General features: G+C 54.3%; 7 protein-coding genes across 7 annotated transcripts; 2 read left to right on the forward strand and 5 right to left on the reverse strand.

Moving 5' to 3' along the window:
- Window positions 1-256: 256 nt before the first annotated feature.
- B0H65DRAFT_205216 (phenylalanyl-tRNA synthetase mitochondrial precursor) lies at window positions 257-2,353 on the forward strand. Its single transcript, XM_062821861.1, has 2 exons — window positions 257-594; window positions 669-2,353. The coding sequence occupies exons 1-2, from the start codon at window positions 408-410 to the stop codon at window positions 2,045-2,047; spliced, it is 1,566 nt and encodes a 521-aa protein (XP_062682025.1). The 5' UTR covers window positions 257-407; the 3' UTR covers window positions 2,048-2,353.
- Window positions 2,354-3,422, reverse strand: B0H65DRAFT_205210 (CobW/HypB/UreG, nucleotide-binding domain-containing protein). The gene is made up of 2 exons (XM_062821860.1): window positions 3,149-3,422; window positions 2,354-3,002 (listed from the first exon to the last, which is right to left on the reverse strand). The coding sequence occupies exons 1-2, from the start codon at window positions 3,355-3,357 to the stop codon at window positions 2,363-2,365; spliced, it is 849 nt and encodes a 282-aa protein (XP_062682026.1). The 5' UTR covers window positions 3,358-3,422; the 3' UTR covers window positions 2,354-2,362.
- A 747-nt stretch (window positions 3,423-4,169) lies between these two features.
- On the reverse strand, window positions 4,170-8,152 carry B0H65DRAFT_427293 (uncharacterized protein; the record flags this gene model as incomplete). The annotated part of the gene is made up of 3 exons (XM_062824678.1): window positions 4,170-4,284; window positions 4,359-7,792; window positions 7,862-8,152. The coding sequence occupies 3 exons, from the start codon at window positions 8,150-8,152 to the stop codon at window positions 4,170-4,172; spliced, it is 3,840 nt and encodes a 1,279-aa protein (XP_062682027.1).
- A 1,497-nt stretch (window positions 8,153-9,649) lies between these two features.
- B0H65DRAFT_494396 (uncharacterized protein) lies at window positions 9,650-12,256 on the reverse strand. Its single transcript, XM_062827774.1, has one exon. The coding sequence runs from the start codon at window positions 12,063-12,065 to the stop codon at window positions 9,939-9,941; it is 2,127 nt and encodes a 708-aa protein (XP_062682028.1). The 5' UTR covers window positions 12,066-12,256; the 3' UTR covers window positions 9,650-9,938.
- A 2,673-nt stretch (window positions 12,257-14,929) lies between these two features.
- B0H65DRAFT_205270 (uncharacterized protein) lies at window positions 14,930-16,441 on the reverse strand. Its single transcript, XM_062821862.1, has one exon. The coding sequence runs from the start codon at window positions 16,117-16,119 to the stop codon at window positions 15,115-15,117; it is 1,005 nt and encodes a 334-aa protein (XP_062682029.1). The 5' UTR covers window positions 16,120-16,441; the 3' UTR covers window positions 14,930-15,114.
- Window positions 16,442-17,370: 929 nt separating this feature from the next.
- Window positions 17,371-19,184, forward strand: B0H65DRAFT_466579 (uncharacterized protein). The gene has a single exon (XM_062826861.1). The coding sequence runs from the start codon at window positions 17,758-17,760 to the stop codon at window positions 18,955-18,957; it is 1,200 nt and encodes a 399-aa protein (XP_062682030.1). The 5' UTR covers window positions 17,371-17,757; the 3' UTR covers window positions 18,958-19,184.
- Window positions 19,150-20,704, reverse strand: B0H65DRAFT_205288 (Calcipressin-domain-containing protein). Its single transcript, XM_062821863.1, has one exon. It carries the CDS (start codon window positions 20,492-20,494, stop codon window positions 19,562-19,564), a length of 933 nt encoding a protein of 310 aa, XP_062682031.1. The 5' UTR covers window positions 20,495-20,704; the 3' UTR covers window positions 19,150-19,561.
- Between the last annotated feature and the right edge of the window lie 920 nt (window positions 20,705-21,624).

Raw genomic sequence — 21,624 nt, forward strand, 5'->3', positions numbered from 1 at the left:
TTTACTGAGGCTCTTACTGGGTTACCGAACACGCCCTGAGGGCATGCGGTTCCGGTTGTGGTTTTTTTTCTTCTTCGGCCCCTAGAATACCGAGCATTGACCCGAAAAGACAGCTGAAAGTGAAAATTTGGGGACCGAGGACAGAGGGGGGAAACGATGTCATCGTGCAGGACTTTTTGGAACAAGGCCCCACACGTCACGCTTGGCACCTTCCATGTGTCAATTGTCAAGCCCCATTGGCCCCTGTAAGTTTAGCAGATCTCCGGGCCGGGCATCGTAGCCGTGGAGGGAATTTTGAGCATTGGGCAATTTTTGTGCTTGTCGGCTGGCCAGCAAGGTCCCTCCCCTCCACCCAATTGTTTACTTTCGATATCGCGATCGCGACTTGACTCGTCCTACACATTGCAATGGCTGGACCACGAGTTCTCGCGGCCAATGTCATGCGGGTCGTGCCTCGCATTGGGGCTCGCTCCCATGTGAGGGCCTCTGCCACGGCTTCGCTTTTGCGACTCAGCGCACAAGCTGGAGGCAGACTGAGCTTGACCAGAGCTCCCAGCCATTGTCTCCGAGTAGCATCTTATTCCTCCTCTGCAGGTCAGCATACTATGTCTACTTAGCTTCCAGAAGCTCTAACCAAACTCGGACTCTAAACAACGCAAAACAAAAAGGTGGTGCTGCTAGCTCCCCTCCCCCACCTTCGACCCCGAACAGCTCGCGACCGGCCACCATCGAGGTCAATGGCAAGACCTACACCACCGACGAATGGTACAACGTCCCCCAGACCGTCCTCGCTCTCACCGGCCGCAAGCTTCATCTCCAGAAAGACCACCCCGTTGCCATCACCCGCCAGATCATTGAGTCCAAGTTCCCGACAGCTACCTACAAGCGCTACAATGAGTTCGACCCCGTCGTCAGCACCATCCAGAACTTCGACTCGCTCGGCTTCCCGCCCGACCACGTCGGCCGCGCCCGCTCCGACACCTACTACATCAACGAGACCACGCTCCTGCGCACCCACACCTCTGCCCACCAGGCCGATACCTTCCGCGCCAGCGCCTCGGACGGCTACCTGATCAGCGCCGACGTCTACCGCCGCGACGAGGTCGACCGCAGCCACTACCCCGTCTTCCACCAGATGGAGGGCGCCCGCGTGTGGGACCGCACCAAGGTTCCCAACGGCGACGTCGTGGCCGCCATCTACGCCGACCTGGCCAAGCTGCCCACGCACGACGTCAAGGTCGAGGACCCCAACCCGCCGCACCACCCGGAGCGCAACCCGCTGCAGAGCGAGCACCATACCCCCGAGGAGGCCGAGGCCGTCGCCGCCCACCTCAAGCGCTCGCTCGAGCTCATGGTCGTCGAGATCTTCACCCGCGCCAAGCAGGCCGCCGCTCGCCAGGATCCCAACTACGTCGACGAGCCGCTGCGCGTTCGCTGGGTTGAAGCCTACTTCCCTTTTACGTCCCCCTCTTGGGAACTCGAGGTGTACTACCAGGGTGACTGGCTCGAGGTGCTGGGTTGTGGTGTCTGCAAGCAGGAGCTGTTCATCAATGCGGACCAGCCGCAGCAGCTCGGCTGGGCGTTCGGCATCGGTCTCGAGCGCATTGCCATGCTTCTGTTCCAGATCCCCGACATCCGTCTGTTCTGGTCCAAGGATGAGCGCTTCTTGAGCCAGTTCACTGGTGTGCAGGATGGCCTTGATAAGCTGAAGCGGTTCGTCCCCTTCTCCAAGTATCCGGCTTGCTGGAAGGATGTGTCTTTCTGGCTGCGGTCGACGTCCGCGGCGGGTGGAAACACTGCCGTGGCCAATGTGCATGACTTCCACGAGAATGACTTGATGGAGGTGGTGCGCGATGTTGCCGGTGATGTGGTGGAAGACGTCCAGCTGAAGGACCAGTTCACCCATCCCAAGACGGGAAGAAAGAGCATGTGCTATAGAATCAACTATAGGAGCTTGGAGAAGACCCTGACGAACGAGGAGGCGAACGACTTCCACGAGCGGGTAAGGCAGGGTTTGGTGGAGAAGCTTGGTGTTGAGCTTAGGTAGACAGGACGTAGCAGAGACGATCGAGTGTATGATACGGTAGGTGTAGTTGATGCGTTTATGTGGAAGATCATGGCCATGATATATGACTTCTTCTCCTCTGTCGGGAGAGCTCTTGTTATGTACGGTATCCAAAACGTACTGCCTCGAAGAGACGACCATTTCCCAACCTCTTGATAGTCTCCCACCCATATCATAGCATGAGCTTCTAGCCCACAAACAAAACGCTTCGCCTGCTCCCACAAACCAAACAACCAAACCAACCCAATCTTACAACCCAATCCTCAAGACATCTCCTTCTTCTTTTCAAGCGGAAGCCTACTTCTCCAACTCCTCCAACCCCTCCGTAGCCCTCGGCCCCCCCTTCCTCCTCCTGTTCTCCTCCGCCCCACTCGCCCTCCACGCACTCAGCATCAATCCAACAATATGCTCCACGCCCACCCCCTTCTTAACCTGCGCAAACACCGTCGGCCCGCCCTCCCTCATCTTCCTCGCATCCCTCTCCATCACCCCAAGGTCCGCCCCCACCGCCTCCGCCAAATCCGTCTTATTAACCACCAACAAATCGCTCTGCGTGATCCCCGGCCCGCCTTTCCTCGGCACCTTATCACCCCCCGAGACATCAATCACGTAAATAATAAAATCCGCCAACTCCCGGCTGTAGTTCGCCGCCAAGTTATCGCCGCCGGACTCGATGAGCAACAAGTCCGTGTCGAATTGGGCGTGCAGGTCCTCGAGGGCCGCCAGGTTGGCCGAGATGTCCTCGCGCACGGCGGCGTGGGGGCATCCGCCTGTTTCGATGGCGCGGATGCGTTGGGGGGGAAGCGCCTTGTGGCGGGTGAGAAACTCGGCGTCTTCGCGCGTGAAGATGTCGTTGGTTACGGCGGCGAGGGAGTGGGAGAGGCGGAGGGCGTGGCAGAGGGCGAGCATGAGGGCTGTTTTGCCGGAGCCTACGGGGCTGTTTGTTTTTTTATTCTGTGTCAGTATACATACGGGAAAGCGAAAGGGAAGGTGGAAGGGAAGGGAAGGAAGGTTGAAGGGGAGGGGGGGAGGGGGGAGGGGGGAGGCAAGAAGTTAGGAAGATAAAAAGACAACAAAACATACCCGCCAATACCAATAGTGAAAGCCCTCTCGTCCCAGTTCCTTCCCTCGACGATGGGCATCTCGCGGCCCAGATAGCTACCGGGGCCATCGAGGATCTCATGGCTGTGGCCATGCTCCTGGGCGTTGAAGCCGCTCTGGGAGTTGAAGTCGTGGGAGTGGCTGTGGGGGTGGCCGCCGTCGCCATGGTCGTGGGAGTGCGTGTGCGACATGCTGTTGTTTTCTTTACTCTGGGTATATTGGTTTTATGAAAGGAACTAGAAGGAGGAAAAGAAGATGGTTCAAAGAGAAACAGACGAAACTTCAATGGAAGAAGAAAAAAAGAGTCACAACACCAAGACCCGATCTGATGCGCCGAGATGTTCTCGACGGCAATAATATCGAGATAAGGTGGGGAGAGGGGCTCCAGTGATTGACGCCGGCGACAACGTCGAGTGACATCGATGAGGGGTAGCTTAGTCACTGTAAATGATTATAGGGGTCCACTATAGAGGTAACCTTTTATTTGGCAGCGGGTGGGAGCGGGCACCTAGCGGTACCGGCCGACTGCGGTGGGGATGAATTTCCTGCCTACACAGTAGAGGGCCGTTTGTTTACTTTCCCCTTTTTTTCTTCTCGGCATATCACCAACATACACGAAAGATCAACATCGTCTTGGATATAAAGAGGTATCAAATTAACAATCGTAACGTACAGGCTGCTCCGAAACTTTTCAACAACCCATCCCACTAAAAAGAAGCCTTCATCAAAACGCGAGAAACAAAAGAAGAAAGGAAAGGAAGAAAAGGAACTCATAACTCATCGCCAGCCAGCCAGTACCGGTCATCACCTGCTACCTATCGTACCATACTGCTGATCGTCACCCATCAACAGACTCAAAAAGCATTCAAAGACTCTCCCCTTCCTTCCAAATCCTATACCCTCCCATGTTTCTATCATCAAATCGTTGCGAAGAATGGTCAAAAAGTAACCTTCCACCACCGCCGACCTGTCAATGGTACAACAAAGGAATCCCAGGTTAGCTTCAAACCTCGGTCTCGACATCCGGCGTCCGTCCACTCAGGCTTCCAACCTTCTTGAGCCTGCGAGCGGCGAACAGGGCCTCATCCTTGGCGAATTGGACGTTGCGCATTGGTTTCCTTTTTTTCGACCTGTTAGTATACTCCTGATCAAGAAAGTCCTGGGGGGAAGGAAAAGAACGAGAATGACTCACCATTGCATCAACCCCCGATGCTGACGATGCAAATCCCGACTGCGGCTCCTATACTCCTTAAACTGCTTGATGGGATTCTTGCTGCTCGAGCCCGTAGCCGACTTGACCGACCGTCCAGCCGAGGTAGTAGCCTGGCTATCCATCGACTGTCTCCCCACCATGGACGACGACCCGTTGGCGTTGGGATGCTCACCAGCCGACGAGCCGTTACCGGCATTCAGCCCTGAGTTCATCCCGCCATGAGCAGCATCCTCTCCCCCCGCATTATCGTTCATCGGTCGCTCATTGTCCCCATCAGCAATACCCAAGTCGGGATTCGAATCGTCGTCATCAACCGCTGACCCTCCGTTGCCGATGATATCGGCATTCCCATTTGCATGCTGGCTGTCATGAGACTCGTCATCACTGCTCTCCTCATACTCCGTACTCCTCCCCTCGCTATTATTACTCCCTCCACTCGCCGCCCTGCTCCTCCTCCGCCTCCTGTTCTGCTCCGCCAACAGCTCCTCCGGATCCTGACCAAACGCCCCGGACCAATCCGTCCCGTCCTTGGCTAACCACTTCCTCTTATCCTCCTCCCTCGCCTTCTTGAGCACATCCCTCCCCTCCGTCAAGCTCTCCTCATGCAGTCTCTGCACGATGGGAGGCACCTCGCTCGCGACATGCTCAGCCCTGACGCCCTCGGCGAAGCACGCCTCCCAGCTCTCAATCGTCTCCCGCGAATCATTATCGCTGACGAACTTGAGATGGTCGCGATCCGTTCCGGGTTTGAACCGGCCCCTGAACCGGAGCCGTCCCAGCTCCTCCATCTGCATGTCGGGAACAGACCTATAATTCTCCTCGGTGATGTAATTCTGCGACAGCCGCATGCCGTTGTTACAGCGCCAGATGGGGATGTCGAAGTCCTTCTCCTCATTGTCCACCAGATCCTGCAGCCAGAAGGCGGCGAAGGTGTCCGTGTTGCGCTTGCCGGAGCGGTGGAACTCGAAGAAGACGGGCGAGCGGTACCGGTAGCGCACGGGCAGGCGGATCTTCTTGGAATGCTTGTTGCGGGCGACGTCGCCGGAAATGTCCCACGTGATACCGGATTGGCCATCGGGTGTGAACGAACACACGTCGCCAGGCACCTTGGCCGACGAGCCGCCGGTGCGCAACTTGATCTTCATCTTGTCCGTGGGCGCGAAGCCCGAGGTGGTGATGCTGTCCGAGGTGAACTCGAAGGTGCCGATCTCGCCGAAGCCGAGCTGCGGAGGGGGCAGCTTGAGCTCGACGGAGCGGAAGAGGAGGGAAATACGGATGCGGCCGAAGCCGATGCCGCCGTCCAGAGGGTACCAGCGCGTGCTCTGGCTGGCGGTCTGGAAGACGTCCGAGAGCTTGAGCGGGACGACGCCGATGATGGGGTCGTGCTGGCGGTTGCGCGAGTCGCGCACGGTGACGGTCACGATGGACGAGCGCCAGTCGCGGATGAACCGCTCGGTACCGGCTTCGAAAATGGGCTTAGAGGAGACGACCTTGGTGCGGGTCTTGTAGACGAGCTCGTCGTTGATGAGGATGGTGCAGTACGAGCTAGGCAGCTTACCGCCCGATTCTTCCTTGAGCTCGCCAGCGTCTGGTCTGGCGGGCTCGTATTCCTTGCCCTTCCTCTTACCGTTGGATCCCTTGACGTTCTCGAGCTCTAGGTTGACAATCTGGTGGACAATAACACTCAGAACACCGCTAGGCCACAACGGGTCAGGAGGAGTATGGACAACGGCATCTTCCTCCGTGTTCTCAAGAGTGCCCTTGTCATCCTGGAGTTCAGGCTTGTCGCGGAGTTCCTTGGGCAGCTTGTGATCCTTGCCATCCGTCCTGAGAGCCTTCCTGAACTGGGTCTTGCCAAAGAAGCCAACCTCCCAGTGAAGCTCGCCAGGCATGGAGCTGCCAGCCTTGACACCTCTGAGCTTGGAAGTCTGGGGGAACATCTTGCCGGGGTGCTGGATCAGCTTCTGGATGCTCAGCTCAACCTTGCCGACGACATCATCGGCGGAGCTGCGATCGCTGTCCCAGAGCTCGAGCGAGAGCTGCTCATCAGCCTTAATGATATCGGGGGTGACGAGCAAGGCGCAAGTCTCGGAGAAGACGGGGTTGAGGTCGTCCTGGATGACACGAGTGCAGTATTGCGGCTTGCCGAACTTGGAGAAGGAGACGCAAATGTAAGGGTCGGAACCGCCGCCCTGGCTTCCGCGGCGGTCTTGCTTGCTCAGACCAGTAGCTTTGTGAATGCGAATGAAGAGGACACCAAGGGCCTGGGTCTCCTTCTTGATGGTGTCTCCCTGAAGCATCTTTCCAATGTCCAATGTCATAGACTTGGGCGCAACGTACATGCCAGCGGCAGTTGCGATGGCCCAGTTGACAAAGTTGGAGATGACAGGTAGGTTAAGAATGTTTGCTCCCTTTTGCATGACGGGAACGCAGCTGGCCTCGACCTTAGGCAGGCCCATGAGGGTGAAGCTGAGCGTCTTGATGAATGGCGGATCAGGAGCCATGGCAATTCTGAGTCTGCAAGTAGCGACAAGGCCGTTGAGCTCGACCCAGACGGGGAAGGGGACTCCAAAGAAGCCCTTGAGACCGAGATAGAAGACCAACTGCATGCCCATGTTCTTGGCCTTGGAGGAGACATCTCCGGTAGAAGGCAGAGAATGATAAGCAACAGTAGCCTCGAGGTTGTAAAAGTCACCACCCTCTTCCTCAGCCGCCAGTTCCTGGGGGTCCTTGCTCTTCTCGTCCTCCTTGCGAATCTCAGCCTTCATATCCTGGACGTGACTATCGGGCAGGGCTCTCAAGCTGAGAATGCGGAGCGGGTTGCTGCCCTGGTTGATGTCGTTGACCTTGACGTTCTCAATGACTCCGGGAACACTGGCCTGCATGATATCCTCGAGGGTATCGGCAACGGCAGCAAACATCTCCGGGTTAATGAGGCCCCAGATCAGCCCAACGGCAGTGTTCAGCCACTCGACACTTTCGGGAATTAGGTTGACCACGGCGGTTTCGCCGCGCTTCTGCTCGCTCGACCATTCCATGTCCCGCCCCTGACGGATAAGGTCCTTGGCCCACAAGAAGACGCCGCTGGCGACGCACATGCCGAGGGGAAACAAGCCCCAGAGGCTGCCGCCCAGCACCTTTCCAATAAAGACGATAGCGATGAAGACGAATGCGCAGAGGACGTTGGCGCGGGCCTCGATGGACTCGAACATGGGCTCGAAGGTGATGGAAGGGGTGGGGTGGAAGAGCACGTTGGTCTTTTCGCCGTGGATGGGCACGTCGCTGGTAGAGCCATTGGCGATGGGATCAGGAGGCGCGGTGACATCTTGGGCTTCGCGGTATTCCTCGCCGGACTGGGAGGCTTTGGTTTGGACGGTGGTTTCCTTTCCGAGGTTTGCGTTGGGAACAGTCAACTGAAAAGGAAAAGGCCGGTTAGTTTGCGCTTCTTCTTTAGTACTGTAGGTGAATATAAACAGACATACCATTGGGTCCTTGGCCGTCTTCATCTGCTTGCTATCGATGTCCTCGATCTCGACATCCTTTCCCGTTATTGGGTCCTTGACGGTGCGGCGGTTCTTGCCGGGTTTTTCTGTCGGGACGTGGGCCTGAAGCTCGCCGTTTTGGCCATTCTGGCGCAAGTCGGCCTCGACTTTGGCATCGCGTTCCTTCTTGTCCCTATCAAGACTTTCGACGAACTGCTTGATGTTGGGGATGCGGTTGGTGCCCGAGTAGGGTTGGCCCCCAGGATAGTGCCGCGCTTCTGGGCCGTCCATGCTTTACTGTTGTCCTGTATCAATCTCCTTTGGATGGTGGTTTCACATATAACTGAAATGTTGCTATTTGTATTAAGTCGAGGCGAGTAGTTGATATACCCCCTCCAGATCTTGTTGATAGGCCACAATCACCGTTTGAGAATTAAGAAGGAATAAAGATAAGGTTGCGGTGATATAGAGTAGGGATGCAGCGGAGTATCAAGACCTGGATGGGACCGGTACTTGTGGTACTGGAAACGAGGGGACGTCAAACATGAAGATCAAGATGGATGGTCCAATTTATAGCTAGCTCCCTGCAAGTGGTAAGGGTGTTACGTAGTGGGCGCATCAGGTTTCCAGGGTAGCTGCAGTAGTATTCCTACACTACCTTATTAGGTTGTGGAAAATCAAGCAGGAATCAGAGACATGAGATGAACGGGCAAGATGGGTGGATGGGGAGCTTGACGGGGGGCCGGGGCCGGGCAGTATTGGAGAACAAGTATAAAGAGGGTTGTACAGTATCAACTTTGATAATTTTTCTCTGATAGCTCTCCTAGGAGACTGTGCTCTGCCTCAGCCAAGCCCCAATAGTGGCCAATGGGAAAAAGCAAGAAGCGAAACATATGAAGTCGATCCGATTGCGGTCATGAAAGAAATCTAGATCCCAGATGGCTTGACTTGTCATCATCTCTGTCGAGACTCCTCACCTTCCCAAGACTTGGAGAGTTTGGTATGGAACCCAATTACCACCCAACTGAGAGATCAATCAGAGATGCTGCCATGTGTATATGGACATTCCAATGGCAACTGAAACCCCTCAATTGGTGATACCCATGGTGGTTGTCGAAGAGGTTCAAGTTGTGATGTTGTGTGTCTTGGTCTTGGGAAGATGTAAAGCCATGACGTCATTGTCGCAGCTCATCCCATAACGTCAACTGCCAAGCTACAGCGGGCTAGCACTGCGGCTGTCTTGGCTATCATCTCCACTGAACGAATGCGAGCACATGAAGGAGGGACCCGTCCACTTCCAACGGTTCACTCCGTCTCGTCCCCGCCGTCAAGTTCCGTCTTTTACCTTTTCCGTTCTCGGTGTTGTCGTTTGTTGGTCTGGAACTTTGCGGGATGACGTTGGCAGCTTGTTATTGACAGGTTGACCACACGTAGGAAGTTATTTGCGGATACTACAATATGCTGTGCTTCGGAGCAAAGACTGAAAGAAGGAAAGAAGAAAGACAGGGAAAATGTCTAACAACACTCCCCCTCCCTCTCCGTCTCACGGCTTGTTGGTTGGGGTGTTGATGTTATGATTGGCCCGTCTGATATGCCTAGAGGTAGGCATACGTCTTTGTGTACTCCCAGTCTCCCCATGCTCCCCATGTTGGCATTCCACGTGTGAAGAAGCTATCTGCATGTCAACATCCAATGCAACGTGGAGATATCGATGGATTAGGAGACCAATGGCGCTAGTAGGTAGCATGTCGGCCAAGAGGGTACACACAGTGATGAGAAGATGAAAGCGAAGAAGGAATCACGGCATAATTGTTGAAGAGACGGAGGTTTTGTGTGTATGTATGTGAAAATGGTTTGTTTGATTTACGCCTTCATATCCCCAAAAGGGATCCATCTCTGATCCAGCCAGTTCATATCCATCATCACACGTTCATGTCCATGTCCATAACCATAACCATATCCATACCCTTTTACACTTAAACCCAAAACATAATAACAACCAAGTAAGCAGTAGCTAAACCTCCCATATGCATATCCATATCCAAACCCATATCGCATCCATGCTCCGTCTATCCAACTAACAAATCCCCAACCCCAACCTCTCCACCGCATACCCCGGCCTCCCCCCAACCGTAGGCGTATCCATATCCATATCCGTATCCATATCCGACGAGTGACATGGCTGATCACCACTTGCTCCTTTACTATTCCCAATACTCCCATTGAAGGAAAAGTTGTTTCCATTAACCTTCAAATAGTTCCTGTAGACGTTGTTACTGTCCCCATCTTCCCCATCCGCACCGCCAAACGAAGACTCGTTATCACCAGCAGAGTCATCATAAACGCTGCTAGCATCTGACATCTCCACGTCCCCGTTGTAGACGGACGAGCTGTCGAAGACGGAGTCCTCGGACAACAAAGACTCGGCTTGGGACATGATGCTGGTCATGCTGGTGACGGACTCCATGCTGGGGGTTTGGGGTTCTATGTGTGGGAGGGTGGGTTCGGGGGTGAGTGTGGCGCGGGACTGCTGCTGGAGGGGCTCAGGTTGCTGACTATGTTGCTGGGGTGGTGATTGTTGTTGTGTTTGTGTTTGCTGTTGCTGTTGCTGCTGTTGTTGTTGTTGCACCACGGGCAGTGCTGGAGCAGTAGCCACGGGCGCAGCAGGCAAAACAGGTAAAGACATGGAAGGCAAGCTCAAAGCAGGCCTTAGCCTCCTAGTACTAGTCGGCCCCGGTACCGGCACCGGCAACCTGGGTATTTGCAATGCCACAGCCGCAGCAGCTTTGTTCCCAGCAACAACCCCAGCAACAACAGTTTGTCCCTGCCCCTGCCCCTGACCCCAAGACTGCGCCTGCTGCGTCTGCGCCCTCGTCCTCGCCCTGCCCCCCTTCGGCGGCATCGGCACCGCCAACACCGGCACGCCCACCATGGCTTCCTTTTTTTCGGCTACTACCGCGTTCGAGAGTTCCGGCCTCACTGCCGTCCAGGGCACCACCGGGCTCCCGCACTCCTCCAGCTCCGCGTCCTCGGCGTCCTTCCCGATCGTCCACACCCACCTCCGCTTCTTCTCCCTCTTTTTCCCGGTACCACCGCCGCGCTGCTGCTTGCGTATCCCCCCACTCGTCGGCGAAAGCGAGATGGGCGTCGACGCGTGCATGCCCGCCATGCGCCTGCGCATCTCCTCATAGGGCCCCGGAGTCTGGCCCCCGTCGCGGGTTTCGTTGCCGGTGTAGGCCATGGTTTGGTCTAGCAGTTCTTCGCCGTCTGAAGATGAAGAGCATGATGATGATGAGGATGATGGGACGGATTTAGCCGTGGGCGTGGTAGGTGTCCCGGAGTCTTCGGCTAGCAGGTCCACGTGCGACTTGGTGTACTTGCTCGTGGTGATGGTCTCGCACAGCGGACTGTTGTAAGCCACCCGCCGAGCGGCCTTTTCCTGGAGCCGGAGCGATTGGCGCCTGGACGAGTTGGGGGATTGGCAGGTCAGGGGCGCGAGGGGGCTGTTGCGGAGGATGCTGCGGAGGGAACGCGGGTGGGTGTAGGGGAGCTTGACGTTGGATGGGAAGGTGGTTCGCCTCCTGGGCGTTTCTGAACAAGAAGGCATCTCTGATGCTTGTGAGGTGGTAGTATTGAGGCTAAGTGACGCCATGTTGTTGTTATTGTTGTTGTTGTTGTTGTTGTTGTTGTTGTTGTTGTTGTTGTTGTTGTTGTTGTTGTTGTTGTTGGACTCAAAGGTAAACACGCGAGGGCCGTTCTGGTCTTGCGGCTGGGCGGATAGTGGTGGTGTCGCCGTCATGGCACTAGGAAACATCATCTGGCTTTGTGCTGTTGCAATGGCAGGTGACATTGGTTGCGCCGTGAGGGGAGTGTCGAGATATGGGCCCAAATAAGGAGTTTGTAGTCGACGGTCCTTGGATACTGCTGCTGCTCCGCCATCTTGGCCAGCCTGGGTTTGGAGGCGCAGCATCGGCCTCCCCCCCGATAGCGCTGTTGCCGGGGCATGCTCCTGGATTGGCGTCGACCTATCCACAGCGGTGGCGTAAACATTGGACAGTGTGTTGAAGGCTGTAGGAGACTTGACGTCCACGGCGGCGGCCAGCGTCCTGGATGTCCTGACACTCGAACCATTGAAGGTCTTGATCTGAAGGGAAAGCCTTGGCCTCTTGGGCGGGCTGCTGGGCTGGGATTGATGAGTCGACATTTCCAGAATGTCGGGTTGGTTCTCACTCGGTTCGTTCCAGTTCCCGTGCTTGCTTCTCTTTCTCTTGTTGATTATAACAGTTTGCAATGAAGGTTTTTCAAGAGAGTCGTCAAAGCCCACCCACTGAGCAACTGGCAGGCTGGAGACCCTCTTTGAGGAATCTAGAACCAAAGAAGCGAGAAACAACAGAGAAAAATGAAAAAAAAAAAAAAAAAAAAAAAAAAAAAACCGTACGTAGGGGAGGGGGGATGCCGAGGGGGACACGGGCGGCTATATAGAACGGTAGTAGTATATTAAATGATGTGATATGATGGGCCCAACGAGCAGCAGATCCTTCAGGTGTGCCGGATAGTATCACTATGTAGCACGGATGCGTGCTGGCGGCGGCGGCGGCAAGTAGTGTGGGCGGGAGGGCTGGCGGATCAGGGAGGGCAACTATTGACGGACGGGAGACCAGTCGTTGCCAGTTGGTGATAGATGAGTATAGGTTTCTTGGAGTGTAGTACCGCTTTTACCCAGTCGTAAGAGATTTACTAAACCTGGCAGTTTTGGTGAGAGAAGCTGCATATGCAAGGCGGCTTTAGTGCATATGAGGCATCGATCCAATAGGGTTATCCCATTTTCCTAGCTAGCGCCTTTGGTAAATCTCTTACGACTGAGTAGAAGCGGTATGAAAGAGGAAGAGAGGGCTGGAAGCGCCATGAGCCATGCTCCTCCCATGCTCCTCACACACAACACCCGCCCAACAACACTCTGAACCGAGGCCATCCTATCCACATGCAGCCCCCGACGGGAAGTCTAGGAGGAGATGGTGAACCTCATCTGTATCGATCAGTCCTGTGCTGTGGTAGGGCAAGCTCACAAGTCACAAGAAAAGCCCCTCGCCCCCTCCTCAGTACTTCTCCCCTCTGTTTCCCCTCTGTTCCAACGTTCCTCGGTGACGACGACAAGGATAGGGAAAGAAAAAAAAACAGAAAAAGGGAACGCAAAGGATGGTGACACCACTGTGAACGCAGACGGACAAAACTCTGTGGTTGGTTGGTTGGTTGGTTTCCGTCAAAACCCTCTTCACCACCACGCCATCCACCACAGTCCAACACAGTCCATCACCTCCCCTGCTCCCCTGTCGATGCCTGTATGGTGCAGGCGCAAGCGCCCACACTGACCAATCATAGCCACAGATTCTGGGATGCAGACGCTATGCGGGCACACAAGTCACATCGCGTCTAATTCTTATTTTATACATAGAAACCGCACTTGGCCGAACTCGGTAGGTGGCTTGGATGATGGGCGGACCATCGAGAACATCGAGTCCCATCAGTTTCCTGTTTATCGATTGGATCTTCGAACTGATAGGCGCCGCAGCTGAGTCCGTCCTCTCTCACTCAGTTCCCGCCGCCGCCGCCAAACAGCTTCAGAGAAAGACAACTGCAGTGGAATGCCATGCCCTCCCACATGTTTCCCGCTGACGCTGCGTGTGGATGAGGATCGTCTTTTACCACGGGCATTCTCCTCACGCGAGTCGACGTTATAAACGCTCATCTTCTCCTTGAATCCGGCAAACGTGAAACTGTCGCATCGATTTTTCCTTTCCCCAGTACGTCCCCACATGGCCGGTCTAAAGTCGACCGAGGCTTTTCCTTTTTGCTGTTTTTCTTCCGAGGTAAATAGGATCGTATGGTCATGAGGGCATCATCAGTCATCGATACACCAGTTCTAGGTACCCCGTGCTTAAAAATACCTACCTATGTGAACAGGAACAGGGTATTCTTACGTTAGCCCGCCACCGCCAGGAGAAGAAGAAGAAGAAGTGGAAGTTTCCAAATTTGGCATCACAGAAGAACAAGAACAAGAAAAAAACGTGCTGTCTAGGCCTTGTGTTAGTTACCTCCAGTTCTCTGGGCACGGGCACGGCGGGGGGCGAGACCTTCGGAGAGACAAGCCGAGCCGAGAGACAACCACACCACCACCACCAACACCACCAACATACGTTGACTGACGATGAACCCTACCTACAGCTTCGGCTGGGGCTGAAATCCACACTCCCACATAAGCAGACAGAGAGATCCGTACACAAAAACAATCCACGGTGTCAAATGTCGAACGATTGAGCCATCAATTTCCCAGATCTTCATTCCACGTCCATGTCCTCCTTTCTGCATTCGCATTTGACTTGACTTGACTTGAGCCCTGCGTACGTACGTACGGGCCGATGCCAGAGAATGGAAAAGCCACCATGAAAACGCCGCCATGGGATGGGGGTTTGACATTGACACATCGGGTAGGGATTTGGCATGCACGTTTACGTGCGTTGGCTTTTAACGGACGATCCGAAAAATGATATGGGATTCATGGAAGTTAGGTAATGGCGAAAATAGTACCGGATCGCTTGTTTTCCGCGGCATCGTCGTCGTCGCATCGTTGGATCCAGCTATCCAGCTCTCGCACAGACGGTTATCGGTTGCCCAAGATAGTAGTTCCGAAGAAGCCATGACTAGAAGGTATGTATCTTCATCGTCGCAAGTCGGAATGTCCGACTTCCGTCTGACTGAGCATGTGGATGGACTATGTACCTACTCCATCCAGCCTGACCACTCCCGTCCCCTCCGCCGCGGCGCCGATGGGATCCGACCAGCTTCTATTTCCAGCACAAATGATTTGACCGCTAGTGTACACTAGAAAGGTTCGGTGTGTGTCTGTAAGTTGTTCCTCTCACGTCCTAACCACGTGGTTGGACGAGCCGCATTCGTCATCATCACTTCCATATGTAGCTATCTCCAGTGGGATTGGCAGGTTCCTCAAAGATGGATGGATAGTAGCTTAGCTTCCTTCTTGTGCAGTGGGTGATCAAGTGTTGTCCCGTGATTATGATCTGCCATAATATCAGATCATGATTGGAAACAGTTTTCTTTTGCTATTAATACAGTCGGCCGTGATTTAGGTGTTGAGCGGTGATATGATTGCTTGCTTGCCTGCTGAATGCCACGCCGCCAAAGCCATGCAAGTCTTTCATTCTTACTTGGACTGTAAAAATGAATGACTCTCCTTCTCACAACAAGCTCCGATGAAGCTTGACATTCGCAATCTGGCGATCCTTAAACGTCTTCTCCTCCCCTTCCTTCCAGTATTTATTCGGTCTGATCCCCTGCTCTCGCCACTTCTTGGGCGGCTTCACGCCCAGCTCAGCATACCTCTGCCAGATCTGCGTGCCGCGCTTGAACCACCTCTCCTGGCGCTCAATCTCCTCGTCCGGGTCCGGCCGCCACTTGCTCCTGAGGATCCTGCGGATCGCCTCGGGCGACACCTGGAACTTGTTGGACAGCACCTCGGTCGTGTACTCCTCCGGAAACTGCTTGTGCAGCGCCCGGATGCCCTCCAGCGCGTCTGGGGATAGCTTCTTGAGCGGCTTCCAACCCTCAGGGAACTTTTCCTTCAGAGCGTTCTTCTGGTGCTGCCAGTCCCCGCGCTTGGGGTTGGACGGGTTGTACTTTTTGGGCTCCTCGAGTGACTCCCTCAGCTTTTGTTGCTGCCGCTCTTGCTTCCGCGCTTGCCTCTCGGCCTCGTCGGGCATCTCTTTGCCGGCTTTGGCGTAGAGTTCTCTCCTTTCCTCTTCTGGTAGATCTCTCCACCTGATCTTCTTCTTTGTAGACTCCGCGTTGTCTCCTTCTTCTTGGGTTGTGGGCGCTTCATCGCTTCGCTTGACCTTTCTAAACTCTCGAGGGTTGAAGTCTCGGCGTCTTGGAGGCTGCTCTCCCATCCAGTTAGGGTTGGCAGGAGCATTGGTTTTTCTGAAGAGCAGTTTCGGGGCTTTCGGTTTCTCTGTGGTCGTTGGCGGCTCAGCCTGGTTTGCCTCCTCGGAGACAGCCTCTGTGGAGTCGGTTCGGGCAGCGCGTGTTGTGTGTAGAGATCGTGTATGGAAAGGTAGAGATGTAGTCCTTGACCTGTGAATGCCGGAAAGCGCTCTTGGGGTGACTTGTTGAGATGAGGGTACTTGGATGTTGGCGACGTTTCGGACGAAGATCCGCAGCGCGGCGGTGTTGCAAGAGCAACTCATTGTGATATGACGGGCAGGAATAGTGAAGAGATGAGAGAGATAACTGCTGGGGAATCAAGATGGAGGCGACTCGGTGGGAGAGGAGCCTGAGGTGAGCGCGATGGCTTCAATTGTTGCGGTTCTGGAATTCTCGATGGAAATCTTAATGATCGCGACCACGATAAGATATCGACGTTAGCGGTTTCGAAAAATTTCCCCAGGGTCCTTGGACGCCAGAGGCCTTGCCTGCCCACTGAAACTCAACCTTATGGGGCATTTTGTTAGCGTGCATCGGTCTCCCCAGCAGCCGCCCCGTCGCGCAGCCGCCCTCCACCGGGCCCACTTTGCTTATCTGGTATAAGTCTTATCGATAACGTCTCGCGCTTATCGGATGCCCTTTCGACTGCGTCAAATGTTGCATTTGAGCCCCTTGCATTGTTTATATTGTGTAACCTCAAACTTGAAGCTATCGTGATCATCTACGACCAGGATTGCTGACACTCTTCAATTTCATGTTGATAGTTTTAACTTGTCACCACGACACAAGAGGACCGTGGACAGCATTTGGCCTCGGGCCATGCCGGGATGTCTTCCCCTACGATGACCAAAATGTGGGGAAGATACCATCAATGATTCCCTCAACCATCATGGTGTCTTCAACTGGGACTTGTGGCGAATGCCACTGGTGTCCATGGCACATAAACATCTACATCTACATAGTACGAGTCACAGTTACCGGTTGACAGGCCAAGTAGTTACCAAAGACAACGTATTCTACTCCGGCTCTTCTACCCTACATCGACGGGGACATCGCAATCCCGGTCATTGACAGTGAAGACATCGCCGAGAACCATTTCTTGGTAATTGGTATCCTGTTATGCCCGTTCCAATAAGGCCAAAGCAACCAGATTTCGCCTAATTTCTCACGTTTCTTTCAATATTACAGAGACAGGCAAATTCGCCTAGTCAAGCTTTCAAGTGGAAAACGCCTCCTCTATAAGTCATGACGACTTGAGTCCATTGTTCAACGCTTCAAATATTCAAAAGCACCACAAAAGCCACTCAACCATGTCCCCCAGCAACCCCAACCCCAACCGCAAAGACGTTTGGGGCTACACCTTCGACTGGACCCCTTCCCACCTCACAGCCACCGACCTCCACCCTCTCACCCTCTCCTACGACAAACTAACCAACGACTGTCTCGACGAATTCGACAAACTCGGCCTAACATCCTCTTCCTCCCTTCCTTCTTCTTCTTCTTCTTCTTCTTCTTCTTCTTCTTCTTCTTCTTCTTCTTCTTCTTCTTCTTCTTCCTCCTCTTCTTCCTCCTCCTCCTCCTCCTCCTCCTGCTCCTCCTGCTCCTCCTCTTCCTCCCCCTCCTCTAGACCTTCTTCCCATCCCAACACCAACACCACTAGCAACACCAACGGCAGCAATAATGCCTGCTGCCCCCTCCACCAAACCGACTTCCTCCACCTCCTCCAGCACCACCACTACCACCACCCCTCCTCCTCCCCCTCTCTCTCCCGTCTCTGGACACAACTAACCACCGTCCCGCCCTGGGTCTCCTACCCGCAAATCGCGCGCGGCCAAGCCGTGTTCTACCGATACGCCGGGCCCGCCATCACCTCGTTAACCTTCCATTCCCTCTTAGGGGGGATGGCTTCAGCCCGTGTAGTCGAAACCCTAGCGAGAACGGGTGGGTTCGGGACGAGAGTCGCGAGAAGAAGACTGCTGGAGACGTTTCAGCATATTCTGGATGTCACGGAGGGAGTGGAGTCGATGAAGCCTCCTGGTGGGAGGGGGTGGAGGAGTACGGTGAGGGTGAGGTTTTTGCATGGCATGGTGAGGAGGCGGATTTTGGGGTTGAGTAAGAAGAAGAAGGAGGATGGACGGGGAGGAGGATACTATGATGCTGAGAAGCTCGGAGTGCCGATTAATGATTTAGACAGCATCGGCACCATCGCCTCTTTTTCCTCGGCCCTCATCTGGATGGGTTTACCGAGACAAGGCATCTTTTTGACTTCTCAAGAAATAAAAGATTATCTGGCGCTGTGGCGGTACGTGGCTTATCTTATTGGTGTACCGGACACCATCACCATCACCATCCCTTCTTCGTCCTCCGATGGTCATAGTACCCAAAGAAAAATCACGCCTTTCGGAAGCGCTCAGGAAGCTAAGATGGTGATCGAGTCAATCATGCTCTCGGAACTCAGCGACCCCAGCGAGACGTCAGCTGTTCTGGCCAACAACATCATCGCCGCGCTGGCGAACCAGCCACCGCTGCGCAGCTCCGCGTCCTTTCTCAGGGCGCAAGCGTACTGGTTAAATGGCTCCAGCCTATGTCAGACTTTAAAAATCCCCAAGCCGCCGGTTTTTTATAAAATGTTGGTAGGCAGTCAGTGTTCGTTCTTTATGGTATTTTGTTATCTGCGGCAGATGCATTATTTGTTGTTGCGTTGGGTTCCTCCGTGGGACAGCAACGAAAAGAATGATGAAGAGGGTGGGGTTACTGCTGGACAAACACAGGAACGATACAAGAGGGTGAGAAGGCTGATGAGGAATGTGGTCGTTGAGATGGCTGGGGGGAAGGAGGCGGAGTTTGGGTTTGAGTGGGTGCCGGAAAGGGGGAAGTATACGGGTTCTGAGAGGGGTGAGGAGGATGAAGAAGAAGGAGATGGGAAGGGGAAGGGGAGGTTGAGAAGGAAGGGTTGGTGGGAATGGATTGTTAGCAGGAATGGTGGCTCGGAGTTCAGGAGTCTGAAGACGTTTTTGGTTGCGAGTACAGTTGTCGGCTGTCTGGTCTGGATTGGAGTTAGGGGGTTGTTATTTGGGACGATGCCTTTGTTTCGTCGATGATGGTTTAGGCTGAAGACCTTTGGGTTGGCGTATTGCTGGGTTTTGGAATGCATTGGGAGTTAAAGGCGTTGTCAAAACTCGGGTCAATAATCATGATATCGGAGGGACTGTGATGAATTTACAGAAGTATACCAACGAAAGGTGGACGAGATGGCTCGAGCCATAGTCGGTTGTCTACCATTCACACCTGTCATGTCACTATCAAAACAACATAGATATTTGCATGCTAGAGTTGATATACACTACTTTATTTGTATACTATCATATGCTCTCTATCCATGAGCCTATGCTCCAGACTGACTGAATAAATATTGCAAACCCAGTTTTTGTTTACCCCGAACAAATATGCAAACATGCTTTGACGATGCCCATGACTTGCTTTCCTCTACCCATCCAGTTTGTGCTAATGCTGGTAATGGTGGAAAATATGTTGCTCGTCCAGTAATCCGGGAACACCAACACCTAAACGCCCATGCCCGCCAACCTTGACATCCGATTATGTGATTGATCCTTTCCTTGCGTGAGAACAATTGATAGAATATGATATTAGAGTCGTGGAAAAAGAGAGTTAAGAAAAGAAAAGAGTCGCTCGCTCGTTCGTCGCTCAAGCATCGTGCATCAACTCGACAGGCGGCCTCGCGGTATGGGCAAAGATGGGCTTCGTCCTGGGAGATTCCGACACGGGGCTCATATCGATATCGCCATCGGCATCCGCCTCGTCCGTCATGTCGTCAACAGTGACACAAGGCAAGTCGACCGCCGGGCCGGCCTTGCCATTGCTAGTCTTGACATTCTTGTCAGGCTGGAAGATGAGCGTCGAGCTGCGACTCCTGTTCTTCCTCGCGTTCTCCTTGAAGTCACCACCGGCACCGGCACCGGGCCTGCTGCTGCCGCCATCGGAAGCCGGGGAAACGGGGACCTTGACATCGGCGTCAATGCCGTTGGGGTTGTTGTGGTGCCTCAGCTTGGCGAGCGCCTCGGCGAGATCCTCGGCGTGCACCATGGTGTTGGGGGCATCCTCCATGCGCTGCTCCCAGTCGTGGGGAGGGCTCGGGGGCGGGCTGATGAAGAAGAGCTTGCCGGCGTCGGGCAGGGCCAAGTGCTTGTCGGCGGCGGATACGTCGATGGGGGTGGGCTGGCCAAAGTAGACGCGGCAGCGCTCGCCGAGGATGGCCTCACCGTCCCAGACGGAGCGGACGGCGATGGCGGCTTGCTCGTCGAAGAAGGTGACGATGATGCGGCGGAAAGACTTGAGTGGCGACCAGGCGAAGATGGGTGCCGTTTGGCTGATGAGATCGCGGATGGTCTGGAGGTTGTCGGCGGAGAAGACGTCGAGCGAGTTGATGTTTGTAAAGATTAGCGTGTTGGAAGGCGGCGTGGGCTGGCTGAGGGGAGGAAGGTTGGAGAGATCGAGGCTGAGAGACGAGCCATGCCTCGAGGAGCGGCCGGTAGAGGAGCGGGAGAGAGAAGCAGGGCGGAGATCTGGGGACTGCTGGAGCTGCTGCTCGCTGGTCACTTCTTGTTGTTGGGGCTCCATTGTGGTGGTTGTGATTGTGTGGTGGGTGTTTAGAAGTTGTTGATGTAATAGCGGCGGGGACTTGGCAAGTCAGTGCTCGAGTTGGGCGCACAGAGATGGTCTTATCTTCGAGATAGTATGGTAGGATGGGTTCCGAGTTGTTGGAGAGAAAAGGCAGGAGAGAGTTGGACGGGTATCCGAGATGTGTTTATATTGATTGCAGTGAAGCTTGTTGAACGAAAGCGGAAGGTTGTTGGAGGGACAGGATGGATGGTCGTTGGCGATAACAGCGGAGTCCTGACCAGGTTGCAGATGCAGGCACGCAAGGCTCGGCAGGGTCGTTTGAATGCGGTGAAACAGAAGAGGCGCGCGCAATGTGGTGGAGAATTGATCACCCGCTGGGGAATCGCCGTACAGGGGGAAGGTACCTTGAGAGCTTGACTACAGGGGGCTCGGACGGGGTAGGTACCTGGCAAGGCCAGCAAAGCCGCCCTGGAAGATGGAGTTGAATGGATGACGATGGATGCTGGTTGGATGGCTGAGCATGTCTCTCCAGAGTGGTGACATGTGTTCGCCAAAGAGTTGCCAATTGTGCCAAGCCCCTGGAGATGCTTTACCTACGAGTTCGTCTTTTCTTTGATCCGGGCCGTCTAGACGATGTCTGTCCGTTCTGGACATCCGTCCGCGACCTCCTCGCCACCTGCTGTACAATATACCCCTGGTATGTTTGTTAGTTTGGTACAAAAAACGCCTATCTCCACTCTCGAGCCATTGAAAGTAGAAAAGCATTCGGGCTTCGAGCGGACAGGTGCCGTAGGGGATTGCCCTCCTATATCTTCCAATCTTTGGGAGCTCGAAGGAGACGGATAGAGGCATAAAAAAGAGGCTTCTGTGGCGTATTAAGCCCTGGTCATTGTCCGACACTGCAAACGAAGACCAATTTGAGGCCAATGAGAACTCCAAATGCCCCCTGCTCAACCTATAGCCGAAGAACCAAACTAACAAACAAACCAGTATTGAATTGTATGCACCGCCCTGACCCTCACGTTTTGATATCAATCTCCATACAATACTTTGTACCCGGTTGCCGGATAAATGCAGAGACGGGAAGAGAAAGCTGGAAAACTGGGGAGGCAAAACGTGAGACAAAG

The sequence above is a fragment of the Neurospora tetraspora genome (assembly GCF_033439725.1).
Source record: "Neurospora tetraspora strain CBS 560.94 chromosome Unknown B0H65scaffold_4, whole genome shotgun sequence".
NCBI lineage: Eukaryota > Fungi > Ascomycota > Sordariomycetes > Sordariales > Sordariaceae > Neurospora > Neurospora tetraspora.